The sequence below is a fragment of the Panthera pardus genome, unplaced genomic scaffold, assembly GCF_024362965.1.
Source record: "Panthera pardus isolate Hobbes unplaced genomic scaffold, ASM2436296v1 HiC_scaffold_15, whole genome shotgun sequence".
NCBI classification, from domain to species: domain Eukaryota; kingdom Metazoa; phylum Chordata; class Mammalia; order Carnivora; family Felidae; genus Panthera; species Panthera pardus.
Window position 1 is genome coordinate 30,956,265 of NW_026526710.1, and position 18,863 is coordinate 30,975,127.

Genomic DNA, 18,863 nt, shown 5'->3' on the forward strand with positions numbered 1-18,863 from the left:
TGAAGTTGGACGCTCAACTGACTGAGCCACCCAGGCGCCCCAAAAAACCAATGGAAGACATTCTGAATTAGAAAGTTACATCCATGAGGGCAATGTATTCATTTGTTTTTCTCACCATTTTGGGCTTCTCCCAAAGCCTCGAGGATACCTGTCAAATCATGGAGTCTTAATAAGTATTTGTCAAATAAATTAATAAATGAATAAATAAATGAAACAAACTAAAATGAGGGATGGAGAGTATTTTGATTATGTCTACTCAGCTTTCCTACTCAGTATCCTTTCAGCTGATTTCCTGGTGGTCAATTGATACCTGCTGCATTCCTGGATACCACATCATACAGCATCCCATAGCAAAGGTGAGAAAAGATCATTTTTCCTTGTACATAATTAAAGAGCAAAGGAACCCTTCCCAGAAGACTCCCCAGTCCTGTAGTCTTCCCCGCAAGACTTTCTGACCAGAATTTCACAGACTGAAGATCTAAGTGTAAAAACTCTTTTTAAAATATTCAAAGACAATGTGGGAAAATAACTTCTAAAACAAGACTGGAAAGTGAGTAGCCACAGGGAAAAAAAAGGGTTTAATTAGCAAATGTTACTTCATATCTGGCTATCTACTGATAATAAATTCACTTCCATTTGGATTGATTTAAATTCTAATGACAGTTTTATCATATATTAAAGTATATGGATAGCCCTGGAGGGTAAGACTGATAGATTTAACTACATAAATTTAAACATTTCTCTTTAATAAAATATACCATGAATAAAGTCAAAAGGCAAATAGTAGAATGAGGGAAAATATTCAAAAAACATAGGACAAATGGTTAACAATCCTACTATATAAAACACTCCTACAAAATGAAAAGGGAACAATTGGAAAAGTATCCTAAGGATAGAAATAGGTAAGTTCATGATGAAGTAATATAAAAAGTCAATTAGAAACACGAGAAAAAGTGAAATGCAAATTAAAATAGTGATGTGCCATTTCTGAGCTAATAAAAACAAAATTTAAGAGATTAATATTCACTGCTCAAAAGTACATTCAGAAATCAACTGTCACACATTGCTGATGCTAGAACCTTCCGGAGAGTAATCTGACAACATCTCCTAAAATCTTCAATGCATCTATCTTTGTCCCACCAGTCCTACCTTAAAACTGTAACCTACAGAAATAAAAATATTTTCATATAAGGAAATATATGTACAAATATTTATTGAAATATTCATTTTAATAGAAAACAATGACCTCCCTACCCATCAAAAAAAGGAGAGCTGAGGGGTGTCTGGCTGGATCAGTGGGTAGAGCATGCAATTCTTGATCTCGTGATCGTGAGTTCAAGTGGGCACAGAGCTCACATAAAAAAAGAAAAGGGAGGAGAGCTGAGTAATTAGAGTACCCATATTCCAGAAAAATAAATAGCTACTCCTCAGAATTAAATTATATATATATATATAAATATATATATATATAGTACTAGACTCTAGCAACTGGAGAGATGTTTAGTAACTATTGACAAATGTGAAATAAAATTGCAGAATACCATGTACAATATGATCTCATTCTGATAGAATGAGCAGTAAGGAACAGATCTGGGACATATACTGATATTTATATGCCTATATGGGCATAAAGAGAGATGTGCAAGGAAAACACTTAAGTATTATCCCCAGGAAAGAAACTGAAAGAAAGATGTGAGCATCTATTAACTTCTGCATTGTTTGCCGCCTTATATGGCACTTATTACTTCAGTAATTAAAATAGACAAAAAGATACAGACATTAACAAATAAAATGTTACTTTTGATGATTCATGATCCAACTTAAAAGCAGTATAGTCTATCTCACGAATAGTGAAATAGCAATATATAATATTTAGCAGAAATATATATTAACATCTGTATCTTTTCTATTGCTAATTTAAGCTAGAGAGGGTTTTCAATGCCCACTGGAAATCTGTGTCTACAGTCACTTTTCTAGATCTATATAGAAGAAGAGCTGCTATTTGGTCAATAGAAATATTTTATCTGAATAGTTCTATTACTTATACTATTCCTTCTACAAGTGTAATTAATAACATGGCTGGAAGATCAGCAATTTTGATATCAAACAGTTCTATTATCATTCTTATTTTAAGAAAAGGTATAACCATACTTCCTAATAAAATTTCTTGTATTTGTGGTTTTAATCTAGTTGATATGCATTATTCATTTTTAAAGTTATCTATTCCCTCGCAATTTATTCTAATATGTGATGCAATTACCAGTTCTTTATATTCTAAAAATTTATAAAAAATATTTATAAAAAAACAAGCAAAGGAACATGGTTGACCCTCGTAAACTAAAATCTTGACATATCATCAAGGTTTCATAATTGTTGTTATTACTGTGCAGGTCTTAGTTCTCATGTATTTTACTTATTAACTTAGTTTTAAACCACACAAACAGCCTTATCCTTACAGAACAGAGCAGGCAAGCTCTAATTGGAGGCCAAATGCCATAGAATGTACTCTGATGAGTTATCTGTCCACATCAACGGGGACAAATATGCTGACAGCTGGTTTGATAAGAGGGGAATGAATCTGGGCATGCCTAGGGAAGGATGGGTAGAGGCACACAGGAATAAGAGGTCAAAGATGAAATCTGTCTACTGTATTTCCCAACGCCTGACCTTGGTTTTGGACATGCTGCATCTGAGGGCTCAGGTACAAACACGTGGTATACTTGGGAAGTTAAGAATGAGTGAACTTTTCCTAGGATGTTCTGAAGATAAAAGCCATTCTGAGACTAGATCTTTCTGCTCTTGGTTCAGGGGCATAGAACACAGGTTAGCCTGTCTCAGAAAGTCTTCACAGTGGACGATTTTTCCTGTGTACCTGAGTTCCTTCCATCCAGAGCATCAGAACCCTCATCTCCGATCTCATTCAATAAGGATCCCCAAACTACCTGAGGTCTGTGGCTCAAGGGCAAAAGGAAAGACGTCCCCCCAAAACACTCATACTCCACAGGCTGCCTTGTTGCTCTAATCAAACTGTGGTTGTCAAGCTTGGCGTGTTCTGGGCCAACTTAGAGGTGACAGGGTCGGGGACAGTATTCTTCAAAGGTTTAAAGTGTCAGAACATTCCTCAAGTCACGACTAATTGCAACACACCCGACTATCACGGAATAACGATGTCTCGCACGTGAAGTTCAGTTACCCTATTTTCTTTGCTACCCTCCAGTGACTCTGGGCCGTACGCGGTTTTCTACCCTGACGACACTTGAAAGAGTCCAAATGCAACATTCTCCCAGATTCCAGTGAACGTGTAATCATTTTTTGACATTAGCTTGAGGACATACATGCATGTTTTGTGTTACTTACAGCAAACTGCAACTTGATGTAGGTGTGCCAAATAAAACCCAACCTGCTCGGCTTAACAGTCCTACTGGAGGGTTCTGCCATGGTAGTACTAGCCTCAGGTGGTGACAAGTTTATGAATTTTATAAACTGATCAGAATCCACTAGCAAGCCTACTTCGAATTCAGGGCGTGCCATGCGACCAAAGTATTCGGCTAGTCGTTTTTCATGCATTAGCCCATTTCGTTCTCCTGGCAGTGCTATGAAGAAGAAGGTGCCAGGGACTAGAATTACCTGGAAGGTTAGGTCCAGAACAGACAAGTAATTTGTTGAGCTGTTTTTAGCTATTAGTATCAGAACTACCCGAGTCAGTCAGACTTTAAGGTGAAAGAGGGGTGCCTGGGTGGCGATGCCACATGCCCGTGGGCTCACACACAGGGAAAGTGCTGACCCAGTCTTTAAAGGCAGCAGGATCTGAGGTCGAGGTTACTATGCAGCCTCTGGGCATAAAGACCTGTACACGCCTGCTGATTATATTATAAAAAAAAAAAAAAAGATGCAGCATTGCCACGATGAGTCTGTCCTCTGCCCAAATGCAAGGATGCTACTTAATGCAATGTATTTACATCTAGGGCCTCATAGGGAAACTACTTCATATGCCCTTTTAATGTTTATAATTTAAAAAGGTTCTTAATGGTTTCATGTGTTGGAAATGCATTAAAAACATGATGCCCTTTGGCAGAGCTGTTTCAGAAGTAGAACTAGAACACTACTTTTTTCCCTAGTAAATACATTTAAATTAAAAATAAATTATGTTCCATTCAGTGAGGTCTCTGGCCTGTATTTCCCATGAATAGCAGCCATTGTTAGATCTTAGAGAGGCTCCCTCCTGCTCATGAGGGCCCATGGGTCAGCCGTGTAAGTCCAAATTCGTATTTGTGACAGTTTTGTACGGAAAAGACAAATTGGGCTATCCTTGATACAGGAAGAAAACAAATCAGGTTTTGGCAGGGGTATTATTATTATTATTGAGAGAGAGACAGCACAAGCAGAGGAGGGGCAGAGAGAAAATCTCAAGCAGGCTCCACACTAGCCCATTGTGGAGCTCGAACTCATGAGCCGTGAGGTGAGATCAGGACCTGAGCTGAAATCGAGTGTCAACGCTTAACCAACTGAGCCACCCAGGCAACTCCTGGCAGGGTATAATTTCAGATCAGCCCCACTGCAACCAGAATGATTCTTTTTCTCGCACAAGTAGAACTAAGACACAGAGATGCTGGCCTTCAGTGGAATGCAAGTATCACACAGTCTGGGCATCATGTAAGGCCCCCTTGCTGAGAAGCTATCACTCCTCTTTTCCCGTATGTGAATCTCATTCAGGTGTATTTAAAACCAGTCTTGGGGTGCCTGGTGGCTCAGTTAAGCGTCTGACTCTTGATTTTGGCTCAGGTCATCTCATGGTTTATGAGTTCGAGCCCTGCATCGGGCTCTGCACTGACAGTATCGAGCCTGCTTGAGATACTCTCTCTCTCCCTCTCTCTCTGACCCTCCCCTGCTCTCACTCTCTCAAAAGAAATAAACTTTGAAAAAATTAAAAATGAATAAAAATAAAACCACTCTCTCCAGTGTCACATTTAGCAAACCCGGGGATTAACATTTCAAAACCAATATTAACCAAAATCTCGTGAGATTTAGACAAGAGCAGGTAGGACAGAAGGTACTACTGTAAAAGTACACTAAGAGACATCCTCAGGGTGTGTGTTGAAAAACCACATGAAACTGCAGCCTTGTAGTTCCACAGAGCATTTCCATGGTCAGGGCCTCTGAGCCCTTGCTCACGTATACATGTGTTCATCAAAGCCCATGGCAAGGACACACGAGAACAAATACACACAAATATATTTGTTCTCGTGCAACAGAACAACTGCTGTCACAAAGAACAGGAGATACATGAAAATATTCCACAATGGGTTGGGCACAAACTCAATCTGTCCCAGACCATAGAGAATCTGAAGGGGTAGGGACCCAAAAGCACATGGGAAACATGGCCCACGTCTCGTGTCACTGAAGATAAGAGGGCTTTAATTACATGTTATGGAAGTAACTAAGCAGACCAAAAAGAAATTTTAATGTAACATATGTTTGGAGTTTTGTTTTTTTTAATGTTTATTTATTTTTGAGAGCGAGAGAGCAAGCAAGCGGGGGAGAGGCAGAGAGAGAGAGAGGAAGACAGAAGATCCCAAGTGGGCTCCATGCTGACAGCGGAGAGCCCAATTCAGGGCTCGAACTCACGCACTGAGATCATTACCTGAGCCGAAGTGGGACACTCAACAGACTGAGCCACCCGGGCGCTCTGAAGTTTCTATTACAATGATGTAAAGGTTCCAATGAGGTATACATAGAACAAATATACACCTCTATGCAAATAGGCATAAAATGTACCCACCTTTACTAGTTTAAAAGAATGGTACGTTGTAAAACACAATCTAAAATTTCTTGTATCACTCTATTCTTGACAAACAGAAGGTCAACGGCTGACAGGACGGCTGCACCACCTGCAAAGGTACTTCTAGAGTACTTATTTATATTTTGACTCTCTGGCAGCACAACAGTACTACCTGCTTTAGTAGGCAAGGCTTCCATGAGTCATAAAGATGAAGTGTTTTTTAATACATTGAGCACTCAGGTCATGATCTTGCGGTTCATGGGTTCGAACCCCACGATGGGCTCTGTGCTGACAGCTCAGAGCCTGGAGCCTGCTTCATGTGTGTCTCTCCCCTTCTCTCTCTCTGTCCTTCCCCCACTCATGCTTGGTCTCACTTTCTCAAAAAACTAAACATTAAAAAATTAATACATTGAGCATTACGAATTTCATTAGAAGCCCAAGTTGGTGCTTAAAGTCTCAAAATAGTTTACAAAAAGTCACATGAACTAAGTATAAACAATACAATTATCAGATTAATTAAAAAGGTCCAATCACACATGCTGTAATATGAATGAACCTTAAGGACATAACGCCAATGGAATAAGCCAGTAACAAAAGGGCAAATTTTACACGATTCCACTTATAAGAGGCACCTAGTAGTTACATTCATGGAGGTAGGAAGCAGAATGGTAGTTGGTGGGGCCTGGCGAGGGGGGTTGGGGAATTTGTATGGCTACAGAGTTTCAGTTTTGCAAAAGGAATCAGTTCTAGAGATTGAATGTACTCAGCATTATTGAACCATACACTTAAGAGATGGTTAAGATGGCAAATTTTATGGAATGTGATTTTACCACAATTAAAAATAAAAGATACTCTAATAAGAAAATCTCCTGCTTCCCTCCATTCTCTAGCTCCTCTGTCTTTCTGTGCAGCATTTACGATAGTATATATGTATGTATATATATTTGTTTATTGACTGCACATTTCCTCCCTCACATACCCCAAAGAGATCAGCTCGGAGGGTAGACCTTGTCCAGTTGCTCTACCCTCAGAGCCTTGTAAATTTGGGTGTTCAATAAATATTTCATGAATACATTTTTGTTAAGGTGCAATCATTCTTTTTTCCAGATGCTCCGTTATGTTAATTCTAAAGAACATATTTCGGTTCAGCTTGTTTTTGCTTTTGCTTTTTTCCCACTCTTACCAATCTTAATTGTTTAGGTCATTAGTTTACCACCATCCTTCTTTAACTCCTGGGGCCAGCTATCAGCAAGTCACTCAGCCACAGTTAAACAATAACCAGGATACATAAAATCAAGATCCCAAAATAAAACATAAAAAGTCCACTGTGAAAATTAATCTAACAGCATCTCCCATTTCTCTTTTTCAAGGAGCTACCAATTAATGGCTTGTGGGATCTAGCTGTACATAATTATAAGAATACAACATATAGTAGAAAACACAAACTAAATTATATTTTGCTTAACTGGATATACTGAAGTAATTTCAATTCTCCGAGGTTACCCAACTATAGCTGAACAGCAAAATTGGAAGATACGTGGGTATGTGTATAAATCTTGAAACTTGCTCCTTATCGTAATCATTTTTTTAAAAAATACCCTACACTGCATAAGCAGAATATATTTATCATTTGTAAAATACCTTTACAGATAAGATCTAACCTGATTTTCATAAACACCTCTGATACAGTCAGAGCAGGTGTCATGGCCCTTATTTAAAGATAAGGAGACAGAACCAGAGAAGCTAAGTGATTTGATCGAGGTCACACGCACAGAGCCTGTGCATATATTTGAAAATAATTCTGAGAAACACAAGGAGCAAGAGCTCTAGAAGTGTGCTACAATTCTTGAAAGAAATCTGACCAGGTAACAAGATTGTGTCTACTAGCCACACATGAAAATCAATTCCATCATCCAGAGAAGGACAATAAATACTGATTTTGCCGTTTTAATGCAAGAAGTCAAATACATTTTCATGGGTGTCACCAAAACACGACAGGACAGGTCTCAGTGGTGTGGCACAGAAATGAAAACCGAAAACTTCTCCAAAAGAAACAGATTTCATAGAAGAAATGAGAGAAATGACGTTTGTCATGAATGCAGTGCTCTAAGGCTGAGAATTCTATGAGCCCGTTATATAAAACGGGTCCTCAGATTTTCAATTCACCAGATAAGTAATTATTTGTAAAACATCCAGGGCAACAAAATCAGGTTGTTAACATCTAATTATTTTGATTGGAAATGTTTAAAGACTTTTATTTTAAATGGCAGTTGACTTTTATTGACCATTTGCTATATGTAAGGTTCTACTCTAGACACCTAAGACACATTAGCTCGTGAAGGCCTCATGGCCATACTACAAGATATATATTTAAAAAATTTTTTTAATGTTTATGTATTTTTTGAGAGAGAGAGACTGAGAGTGAGCAGGGGAGGGGCAGAGAGACAGGGATACACAGAATCAGAAGCTGTCAGCACAGAGCCTGATGCGGGGCTCGAACTTACAGGCTGTGAGATCATGACCTGAGCTGAAGTAGGACGCTTAACCGACTGAGCCACCCAGGCACCCCCAAGATATATATTTTTATTATCATCCCCATTTGATGGATAAGGCAGTGGAAGTCCACAGAAGGTAAGCAGTTTTCCCACGGTCACATGTACAGCTCCGGGCAGAGCCAGAACTCAAACCCTGGCAGCCTGGTCCCAGAGCCTCCATTTTCGACTGCTAACTATGGCTTGAGTAACTTCCAGCATTATTATTTCATAAAAAGGATATTTTAACACAAAAACCAGGTGCTGTATCTCAAAATAAGAGTCATCTCTTCAAATTTAATTTACTTAGCAGTGCTAAAAATGCAGTATTTTCCCCCTTTGAGCTTAGATTTTTGTAAATGTCATCACAGACCTCCACTAGTCTGCAGAACAGGACTTGACAAGCACGAGAAGGGAATATCTGGACACAGATAAAATAAAAGTGAAAGTCAAAGACTTTCAGGGTAAAAACATACGATGGACCATCTCATTAGAAAGAGAACAATGCAAGAATCACAGAATCTCCGTGTTGAAGAGATCTGCAGGGTCAACCAGTTCAATCCTTTTCTGAATACAGAAATCACCTTCTACAATGTCAGGTTCTGCTTGAAGGGATCAGCCATTGCAAACTCACCATTCATGATTCAGTTCTTGTCAAATTTGCACAGGCCCTCTGTTCTTCTCCACCACCTTTCTAAATTCTTTCCATCATTCCTCATTGGTAGAGCAAGGTTCCAGAAACTTTCCTAACCTGGGTGCTATCCCTGGAGTACAGTCCATTTCGTGCTCTCTTGCTTAAAACTCAGGGATCAGAAATAAGTGTGATAATTACAGTGAGGCAACCTAGCACCAGTACGTTAAGATTATCACCTCCTTCAACATGGGTGTTTGGCTTTCTTAATGCAACCTAAAATTATAGTAGGTTTTGTTTTGTTTTGTTTTGTTTTGTTTTGTTTTGTTTTGTTTTTGGTGGGGGATAGGGCTGAGGAAATAGCATTATAGAGTGGTATGGGTCATATTATGGATTCCCACACATTTAAGCCAAATCCTCAATCTCTTTTTTGTATATTCTGCTGCTAAATTTTATTACTCTAATTCTACAGTAGTACTGTTGGGATTTAAACCATACAGGATGAAATGTGCATCTATTCCTACCACACATCACCCTATCAGATTCATTCAGTGTTCATGTTCAAGCCCGGCCACGGACATTTTCCATCTACTTGGCGGCACGCTTAAAGCCTCCCCACCCCACCCCCGCTTATAAGCTCCATGACTCGCTCCTTGGGAGCCCCAAACGCCCACAAACCATCCGAGTGACAGTCTGGGACCGTACCACACTTTTCAGTCTATAGTCTGCAGCACCTGTATCCTGCCTTGTAACTCAGCCCTGCCTTCCACGACGTCCCACTGCTTATGAGCCACGGCCACCAGCCTTTTCTTCCCATTTTCTCAAAAGCCTCAGGTCAAGAAAGGGTGAACCTGTATTTCTTCATACAGTAAAGAGAAATTGGACTTCACTTTCCTCGCCCACCTATCATGCCTCCCCCTCTCATTTCTAGCTTTGACTCTCTGACCTAACATACTTCTATTTCCCAAGACCGACTTGTCCAACTGCAGGTCTTTCAACCATGTTCAACACCAGCACATGACACTGACAGAGTAGTTCAACCGGAGGTTGCAAACAGTAAGATGAAAAAGCATGCTTTCTCATCAGGCTTCCTTGCTTAAGTGAGGTTTAAAACCTTTTAAGGCAGAGTGTTGGCGTGCACATATCAATTCAAAATTGGTTTTAATCTCTTCAAAAGGACTGACAAGGTGTTCTAAAAGGCACGCCGTCTCTTTGAGAGTTACACGTGTACACATCAGGCAGCAGTAAAAAAAAAAAAAAATACAAGCATTATATTCAGGGGAAATGTACAGAACAATTGTGTCAATAGCTGAAACAGGCAGAAAACCAAGAGAAAAGACGAAATCTGGAAGGAAGAACAGGACTGGAAACATTACGTAGGCGGGGTTGTCAGTGACGAGAATGGAACAGATGGTATCATCTCTCGGTCTAGACAATGGAATTCTACCCTTTTTTTGGACAGAGAGGGAGACTATATATTGCCATGCTCAAAATAGGATTCCTTAAAATCACACTGAGGTGAAATCATACTAAACGTACTGCGAACGGAGCATGCTTGGAGGGGAGCGGGTCCTTGTGGGCTCCCATCTCCCCACCCGTAAAAGGGGGTGACAGTATCTGCCCTGGAGACTTCACAAGGCAGTTATCAAATCAATAACAGATCTGAGAGCAATGCCTCTACTGCGAAATGATATAGACAGTGTTATACATAGCCACTGGTTGCGATGATAAGACAATACAAGAAATTGTTTCACAAAAAAAAGAAGGGCAGTTTTATTCAACTAAAAAGAGGAGACGCCATCATTTGGAGAAGTGAGGAAGAGAATGGGTTTTCAAACTCCTTTCTCCTTGGAGCCATCAGCCAGGGCTGTGTGAAGGGCCCGTCCAGAACTGCTGTTTACTCCAGAGACCCTGCATGGCAGGTGGCTTGAGCACCCGGTGGGGGACACTCAGTTGGCTAGAACAGGCCCATCATGTATCCCTGGGGAGGGCGGGGGGAAGTAGCTGTTCCCTTTTCTAATGAAATTTTAAAAAACCACAACAACAACACAAATACATAATTCTTCCATAAAGTTTTGAACTTGTGGAAACAGTACCCACGCCACAGTATAAAGAAAAAATACTGAAACATCTACACCTGTTCAGATTTAATCATTTCTCCCACCAGCCAGGGTCAGACTGTGCTCTGAGTACCTTCAAAAGTTAAAAAAAGAAACGAAACATACTGATGTGTCTACTTAAAGACTGTTATCTGAGGACTCAATTAATTCCATAAAAATTTATTGCATTTCCTCACCACAACCCACAGTTCAATATAGGGATTCTTCATCTAAATGAGGAAAGAACACTTGAGTATCCCCATGTATTATTTCTCTCCCCTTCCCTGGCAGAAAGTAGCCATACAGAAAGCACTACACCTTCTCACGGGAGCTTTCTTCAGGTTTTGATTTTTCTAAGACTCTACATCTCTCCCTCCATCAACCCCACTTTAGTTTAGCTGTAGAACGGGCTCGGCGCAGTCAATTACAACTTTATAATCTAAACTTGAAGAGTGCACGCAGCCCACAAATCACCCTTGCTTAGTTTACAGATGGGCCCCGTGTCATTGGCAAGCAGCCCCTCCATTAAATATCCATCAATAAAAACACAGCTTTAAAGCTATCACTAAGATGGAATCTATTATTCCGGTGCCCCTCCAGGCTAAAAGCGCATTAACTGTAAACATAAAACAAGGGGACCAGGGTGAGACGATGTGACCTGTGAGCAGACATCATCAAAGCAGACAGTTTACGTCAACCTTAGGGAGAATGCCTATACAAACTAGATGATACTCACAGGAAGGTGTAAATAAAAAAAAAAAAAAATAGGGAAAAGGAAAGAAAGGAGGTGAAGGCTGCCTGGAAATACCAAGCCTTGAGGTCCCAAAGTCCTGTTGGGTTACTGTTCCCGGGCAAAGGGAATTATTTGTTCCTGCGGAGGATGCCGACAGAGCTGGGGAGCAGGTTAATACCTGATAAACACCGTGCTGTAGGTCAATGCCAGAAAGGCAGTAACAAGGAGTCCCAGGTCTCCCTTACTCACCGGCACACTTTGTTCTTGTCCGGAGAGCTGGCCCAGGAGACCCAGTGCCGCCCTCCCCGGGTCTGGTGAGCAGCACGCTGATCTCATACTCGGTATCCGGGTCCAGGTGCCCGATTTTGTAACTCGTGGAATCCACTGGCTGCCGGTCGTTCCAGCTCCCACTTGCTGTGCAGTATTCCACCTCTCGGGCAACAATGGGCCCGTCCCCATTGATGGAGTTGGCATTGAGTTGGATCCACAGGTAGGTTGCCCCCACGGAGGCGAGCTGGGGAGGAGCGATGGGAACAGGTGGTTCTGAAAGGCAAACCACAGAGCTATCTTTCAGACACTTGGCTCTTCAGTTTTAAAAGAGCTAAATGTGTGCGGCGCCTGGGCGGCTCAGTCGCTTGAGCCCGTGACTCTTGGTTTTGGCTCAGATCATGACCTCACCCTTTGTAAGATGCAGCCCCCTGTCGAGCTCTGCACTGACAGCGTGGAACCTGCTTGGGATTCTCTCTCTCCCTGTCCTCTGTCCCTCCCCCGCTTGCTCTCTCTCTCACTCAAAATAAATAAGCTTAAGAAAACTTTAAATAGCTAAACGTGCATCAAGTATTAACATCAGAAGCCATGAATACTTCGGGAGTGAACTGATGAGAATAGTTTGGTTTAGGTTATTTTTAAGAAGTGTGCTGGTGCAGCTTTTCATAATGTTCAAATTTGTGAAGTAAACCATCTTTAAAACCTAAGATAGCTCAAGGAGGTATACCCCCAGGTTGTTTTAGGACACAACTCATTTTTCTCATACACCTACAAAGGTGCCAAAGGATTTTTTCCCCACTAAAAGTAACTTGCTAAAAAGCTCTCTCAGTGGTAGTACTTAAGCTCCATGAGGCACTCTACTGCCAACTTCCTTACTGAGAATGTCTTTGAAATCATCAAAGGTGCCAGTTATCTAGAATATTAAATTCAGTTTCCCTATATTTATATCCCAAAGATATCATCAGTTTGAAAACACGGCCGAAATTATAGTTTATCTCGGCATAAATGCATTTCCAGGGTGACCTGTTTCCCAAAAATCCATCACAATGGACTCATTCAGCCACAGGAGGAGTAAGAAGTCTGGGCAACAAAGCCTGCCTGCCACTGCTGCTGTTCAAGGAACCTTCAGGAATGAGTCTGATTCAAGCAGAGAGTAGAAAGAAAAGCTCTAAGGCAAAGTGCAAGCTGTGCTCAATTTGGTAAAATTCTAGGCAATCAATAGTTAATACTCTTTAAAGCCAAAAAAAATCTCGTTCATTCTTTAAAATCTGAGATGGACTCTTTCTAGATCATTGTCTGAAAAGGGAGAAGTAGGTAAAAATTTTTTTTAATAGTATTCCGAGTTTATTAGTGAGGTGCCGGTTGAGCGGCTTGCCAGGCACCAAATGAAGGCAGCCTGTGTGCCCAATGTCACTGGAAGTGGTGCCACACACGATACTGAGAAAGGAGGTAATGTACAAAATAATGTATTTCTATCTTAGTGAATCTCTATCCAAGAAGAAATGTAAGATCTAATTTTGTTTTCACGAATGTTTCCACAGGTGGTTTGTGCGTGTGTGTGTGAGTGTGTGTATTTCAACTCCTCATTTAGCTCATGAGTGCACAAAAAATAAAGTCTGCTATATTCCACTACTGGCTTATGCTAGCTTGCATGATGCAAATTCTGTCATCTCCAACAGCAGACACAGCCAATTGACCATGATCGTATTTCCTGCTGAAAGGGATCTCAGGGCAGCCAGGACCACCTGACCTTGGCCCTTGAGATGACACCTGGTAGATGCCTAAACTAATCTAATATAAACAGCAACATCAGTTCTCTTTGGTGGATGGAGTGTGATGAGTCATATCGACTTTCTAAAATAGCTGGGAAATCTCATTACACCGAGTCAAAATAGACACTAAAGGATGAATCGTATTTGGAGGACTATAAAGTTCATGTAAACTTACTAAACTATGTTCCTATTGTTCATAAACTACAACTTTGTGCTAGCTCTTCATTTCTTTAAACAGTTCTTACTCAACTCATCGTGATTTAACATCAATTTATATCATTAGGCGATTCCTTGAACCGAGACATGAAATGGGCCTTTTATAGTATATCCTAAGGCAGTGATGTAGCCAGGCTGAAAGAGCAGTTAATTACTTTGAAGTCACAAATGCTAGCAAGGGTTGCTGAGCTGCCGTTCAAACTACAACTCAGGGGCAAGGCCACGAAGGTTAGTTGAGCACACCCATTCATTTAGGATATTGTTACTAGTGTCCTAAAATAGACAAAACTTTAGTGCTTGTTTGACCTGAGAGTATTTTCTCTATTAATTCCCCATGAAGAAAAGTACCAAATATGTGAAATCAAATGAAAGATTCAACTAGAACCTGCAAACAATTGCAACAGACATCCCAAAATACTTGTGGGTTTGCTGGAAGAATCAGTCCCAGAATAAGTCAATATATAAATTTTGAATACATTTTCCCAAAGGGAAGGAAGGAAGGAAAGGAGAAAGGGAGGGAGGGAGGAAGGAATTCAATCTATACCAAGTGATAAAAAGCAATTTAAAATACGTGACCAATTGACAGTGAAAATTATGATCAAAAGAGTTGAGCCTTGACGAACACAGTGTGAACTGCATAAGCCCACTTATATGCGGATTTTTTCCAGTCCTGTAAATGTATTTTCTCTTCCTTGTGACTTTCTTAATAACATTTTCTTTTCTCTAGGTTACTTTATTGTAAGAATACAGATGTAATACATATACGAAATGTGTGTTACTTGACTGTTTATGTTATGGGTAAGGCTTCCAGTCAACAACAGGCTATTGGTGAAGTTTCTGGGAAGTCAAAATTATATGTAGATTTTCAACTATGCAGGGGTCCGTGCCTCTAACTCTTGATTGTTCAAGGGTCAACTGTAATTCCGAACCAAGCCAGCAATGAAAGAATTTATGCACATACAGATACATAAACATACAGCTAATAGATACGCATGTGAATCCCTAATATATCCCTCACATAATTAAATAATATTGATATAGATGCATACACACAAATTATGGAGACTCTATTAAATATTTCTTTTTCATGTTCCAGATTTCAAAAGCAGTGGCAGGCATGAATAAGATAGGAAAGAAGATAAAAAATGACTTGGGTTTCATTTGGGGGGTTGGTGCCAAATCAGCGCATGATCTCAAGAAAGTTACAAACTCAAAAAAAATTAAGAGAGAGAAAGAGAGACAGAGAGAGAGAGAGAGAAGAAAAGAAAGAAAGAAAGAAAGAAAGAAAGAAAGAAAGAAAGAAAGAAAGAAAGAAAGAAAGAAAGAGGGGTGCCTGGGTGGCGCAGTCGGTTAAGCGTCCGACTTCAGCCAGGTCACGATCTCGCGGTCCGTGAGTTCGAGCCCCGCGTCAGGCTCTGGGCTGATGGCTCGGAGCCTGGAGCCTGTTTCCGATTCTGTGTCTCCCTCTCTCTCTGCCCCTCCCCCGTTCATGCTCTGTCTCTCTCTGTCCCAAAAATAAAATAAAAAAAAAAAAAAAAAAAGATTTAAAAAAAAAAAAGAAAGAAAGAAAGTTAGTTACGAACTCTATGGACTTTAGTTTTTCCCATTTTTAGGAAATCACTACTCCAAATATCACATGCATATAAAAAAGTTAAATTATATACTGGTGGCCTAAAAATGTCATTGCATTATTTCAAAGTAATTATCTCAAGTGAATACTTTATTACGTGTAACATGCTAGTAAAATTCAGCATGTTATCTCATTAAAAAATAAAATATATGAAAAATATGGCTGTAAAATTATAAATGGAGGGGCAACTAGGTGGCTCAATTGGGTAAAAGCGTCCAGCTCTCGATTAGTCTTGATTTCAGCTCAGGTCATGATCTCATGGTTCATGGGACTGAGCCCTGTGTTGGGCTCTGTGCTGACAGTGCAGAGGTTGCTTAGGATTCTCTCTCTCCCTCTCTCTCTGCCCCTACCCCACTCATGTGCGCTCTCTCTCTCTCTCTCTCTCTCAAAATAGAAAAATAAACATTTAAAAAATTACAAATGGAGGAAAAGTCAATTTCAGATTTGAGCCACAACTGCAAGCCAATAATCCCTGGCTTTGACTGTGTGCAGAGATAGAAAGAGGTGCCTGGACATTTTTATCACAATGGGCCAAGCTACCGCTCCTCGTCCTGACAGGAAAACGTGCTGCATCAATATGAATAAGAACCCATTCATTTTTTGTGGTCATGTTTGCTATGGAAGACTAGAAATTTATGATTTACTTATGCCACCAAACAAATGAACTTTTCCACAGGGGCAATTTTTAGCGAGGTTACTAGATTTATGTTATACTGTTGATAAAGCAGATGCCTCAAGAACATGGCTGGTCATAGTGCAACGCTGCAGCAACTGTCAGTAAGAAAACGGAACATAGTCACGAAGAGCTAAGCCCAGATGAACATTAAGTAATAATAATGATGATAAAGAGCTCAGCCATGGAACACTGAGGCTGCTGCTTTACTGGATTTGTTGGTAAATGGTGTCCATTTCTACATTGTGACCCCTCGCTTCTCAAAGAGGCTTCTACAAAGTAGGGTGTGCATTACTCTGAAGACTTTGTTTTCTTACAGCTATTAAGCCTAAACTCAGGGTCGCCTGGGTGACTCGGTTGGTTAAATGTCTGACTTTGGCTCAGGTCACGATCTCATGGTTTGTGATTTCAAGCCCCGCATCGGGCTCTCTGTTGTCAGAGCAGAGCCTGGAGCCTGCTTTGAGTCCGGTCTTCCTCTCTCTCTGCCCTTCCCCCACTCGTGCTCTCTCCCTCTCTCTTTCTCTCCCCAAAATAAATAGACATTCAAATAAATAAATAAATTAAATAAACTTAAACTCAAATACTAGCCAGACCAGCCAAAGTTTCACCATAAACCAAAATTCGTAAGAATCTGACATGGCAAAATATATTAGTGGAGTAGATATTTCAATGCGCAGAACATTAGTCGTTGCTGCAGATTAATACTGCCTGGGGGGAGCCTCACCAATAAACATTTCTCTCATAAGCCAGGAGTGACTAATATTGGCAGCAGTGATTTCACAACGGAAGCATATGCCAAAATCACGTACAGATTTTATAACAGAGGCTATGTCCCCGGAGATTTTCATTCACTATGGGTGTGGTGGGGCGGGGGGAGAATAGCTGGGCAGACATTTATAGGTTTTAAAATTCAGAAAGGTGGTAATGACAAGCATCTCTAAACATGCATCACTGACATACAGGAGCAGAGGGTAAGAATCACCTTGCCCTCCTCCTCCTCCCCGTCAAGGCCCTAACAGGTGCTGGCTTCTCACTATGTACCTGTTCTAAGTGCCATTCATATGCTTTTTGCACTTGACCTTCCCTAATCGCCATATGATGCAGGTGACATTATTGATGTCTATTTTATACATGAGGCAACAGAAACACAGAGAGGGTAAGCCACTGGCCCATGCCCGCATAGCTAGTTCTGGGGTTTGAACCCTATAGTCTTTAAAACCGCTTGCACAGAGAAATTTGCTGATAAAAAGTACTAACCCATCCAAAAGAGATCAGTTTTATGTTTCCTATTTAACAAATGCAGGGGAAAAAATTTCAAAAGCGGGCATCATTCTGTTCTCCTAGGACAAAACAGCAATGGCCAGCCAGAAATTATCTAAAAATGCCTTGTAGTACCTCTAGAACTCCAAATTATTCTGTCTGAGACCAAGAACAGCCCCAGCAACTTTAATATCATAAACCCCCCAGCCCACGAAAAAAAGCATTAGACCAGCAGAAGAAACTTATTTCCCCTCTTTTCCCCCCCTCAGACTGCCCTTTCCTGAATATAATGACTCAATTTTTCAGTCACGCAAAATATAGTAATGGAACATAACTGCAACATTATGAATGTTAACTCAGTATTATCAATATGGCTTGTGTGATATGACTGAGCATTTTTATACTGGCATTACTTCATTTTATTAACCACCCTGCTATCATAAACACGCTGGCTGGTGAATATTTGCATTTTAAGTGATTTTCTATCAGTAAAAAAAATTTCATTCCTTAAAAAAAAATTTATAGGTTGTAATCTCTGTATACAGAGTCGGCAGAAGAACTTGCCAAGAGCACAGTCGCTGCATTGTATGCAACTAAACCAACATAAATAAAATGCATTTTTCAAAAATATTGTGCACGTGCAAAATTTGTACTTAAAATGTAATCCATCAATGTAACCTGTCACCAAGCTACTGTTTGGAAACAGACAAGGAGAAGTTTGAGCTTTAAACAAATAATGAACTCACAACCATCTGACATGTATATTTTAATAGACTATTCAGGGATATAAAAAGACGTTAAATACCTTTAACTACCAATTCTGCGTAGTTTGATATTCCAACACCTCCTTCGGTGCGAATCATGCAGCGATACTTTCCAGCGTCCCGTTTTGTTGTATTCACGACATTAAATGAAGCTATGAATCGCCGGGAACTAGTCACCTTTATTTCCTTGAGAGGAGCATCTCGTACATCGATGCCCTGTATAATTGGGGGAGGGGGGAAAAAAAGAAACAATATCAGCTGTCATATGGAGACACGAAGACACCTGATAGCATATTATCCATGTTATCTCCATGTGGATCTTGGTTTCGTTGTTTATTACCCAGGGGCCCTAGTTCCAGGAAAACAGCTGGCCAGGCAACTGAAATTCTGCCATGGTCAACACTTTTGAGATTGAGGGATGCAAAATGAAGTGTGCAGAGATGTCTTACATTTGCCCCTTCAAGATATTAATTATGTTGAATGAAGTCACCAGGAGGAGAAAAAAAAT

General features: G+C 40.3%; 1 protein-coding gene across 6 annotated transcripts in view; it reads right to left on the reverse strand.

The window, feature by feature from the left end:
- The window catches only part of PTPRM (protein tyrosine phosphatase receptor type M), a 791,703-nt gene that overhangs the window by 401,087 nt on the left and 371,753 nt on the right, over positions 1-18,863 (reverse strand). For all 6 annotated transcript variants that reach the window (XM_019418445.2, XM_053902396.1, XM_053902395.1 and 3 more), the window contains 2 exons: positions 18,397-18,571; positions 12,023-12,316 (listed from right to left, as the gene is read on the reverse strand). In XM_019418445.2, the coding sequence (XP_019273990.1) occupies positions 12,023-12,316; positions 18,397-18,571 (469 nt within the window). The remainder of the gene's footprint in view (positions 1-12,022; positions 12,317-18,396; positions 18,572-18,863) is intronic.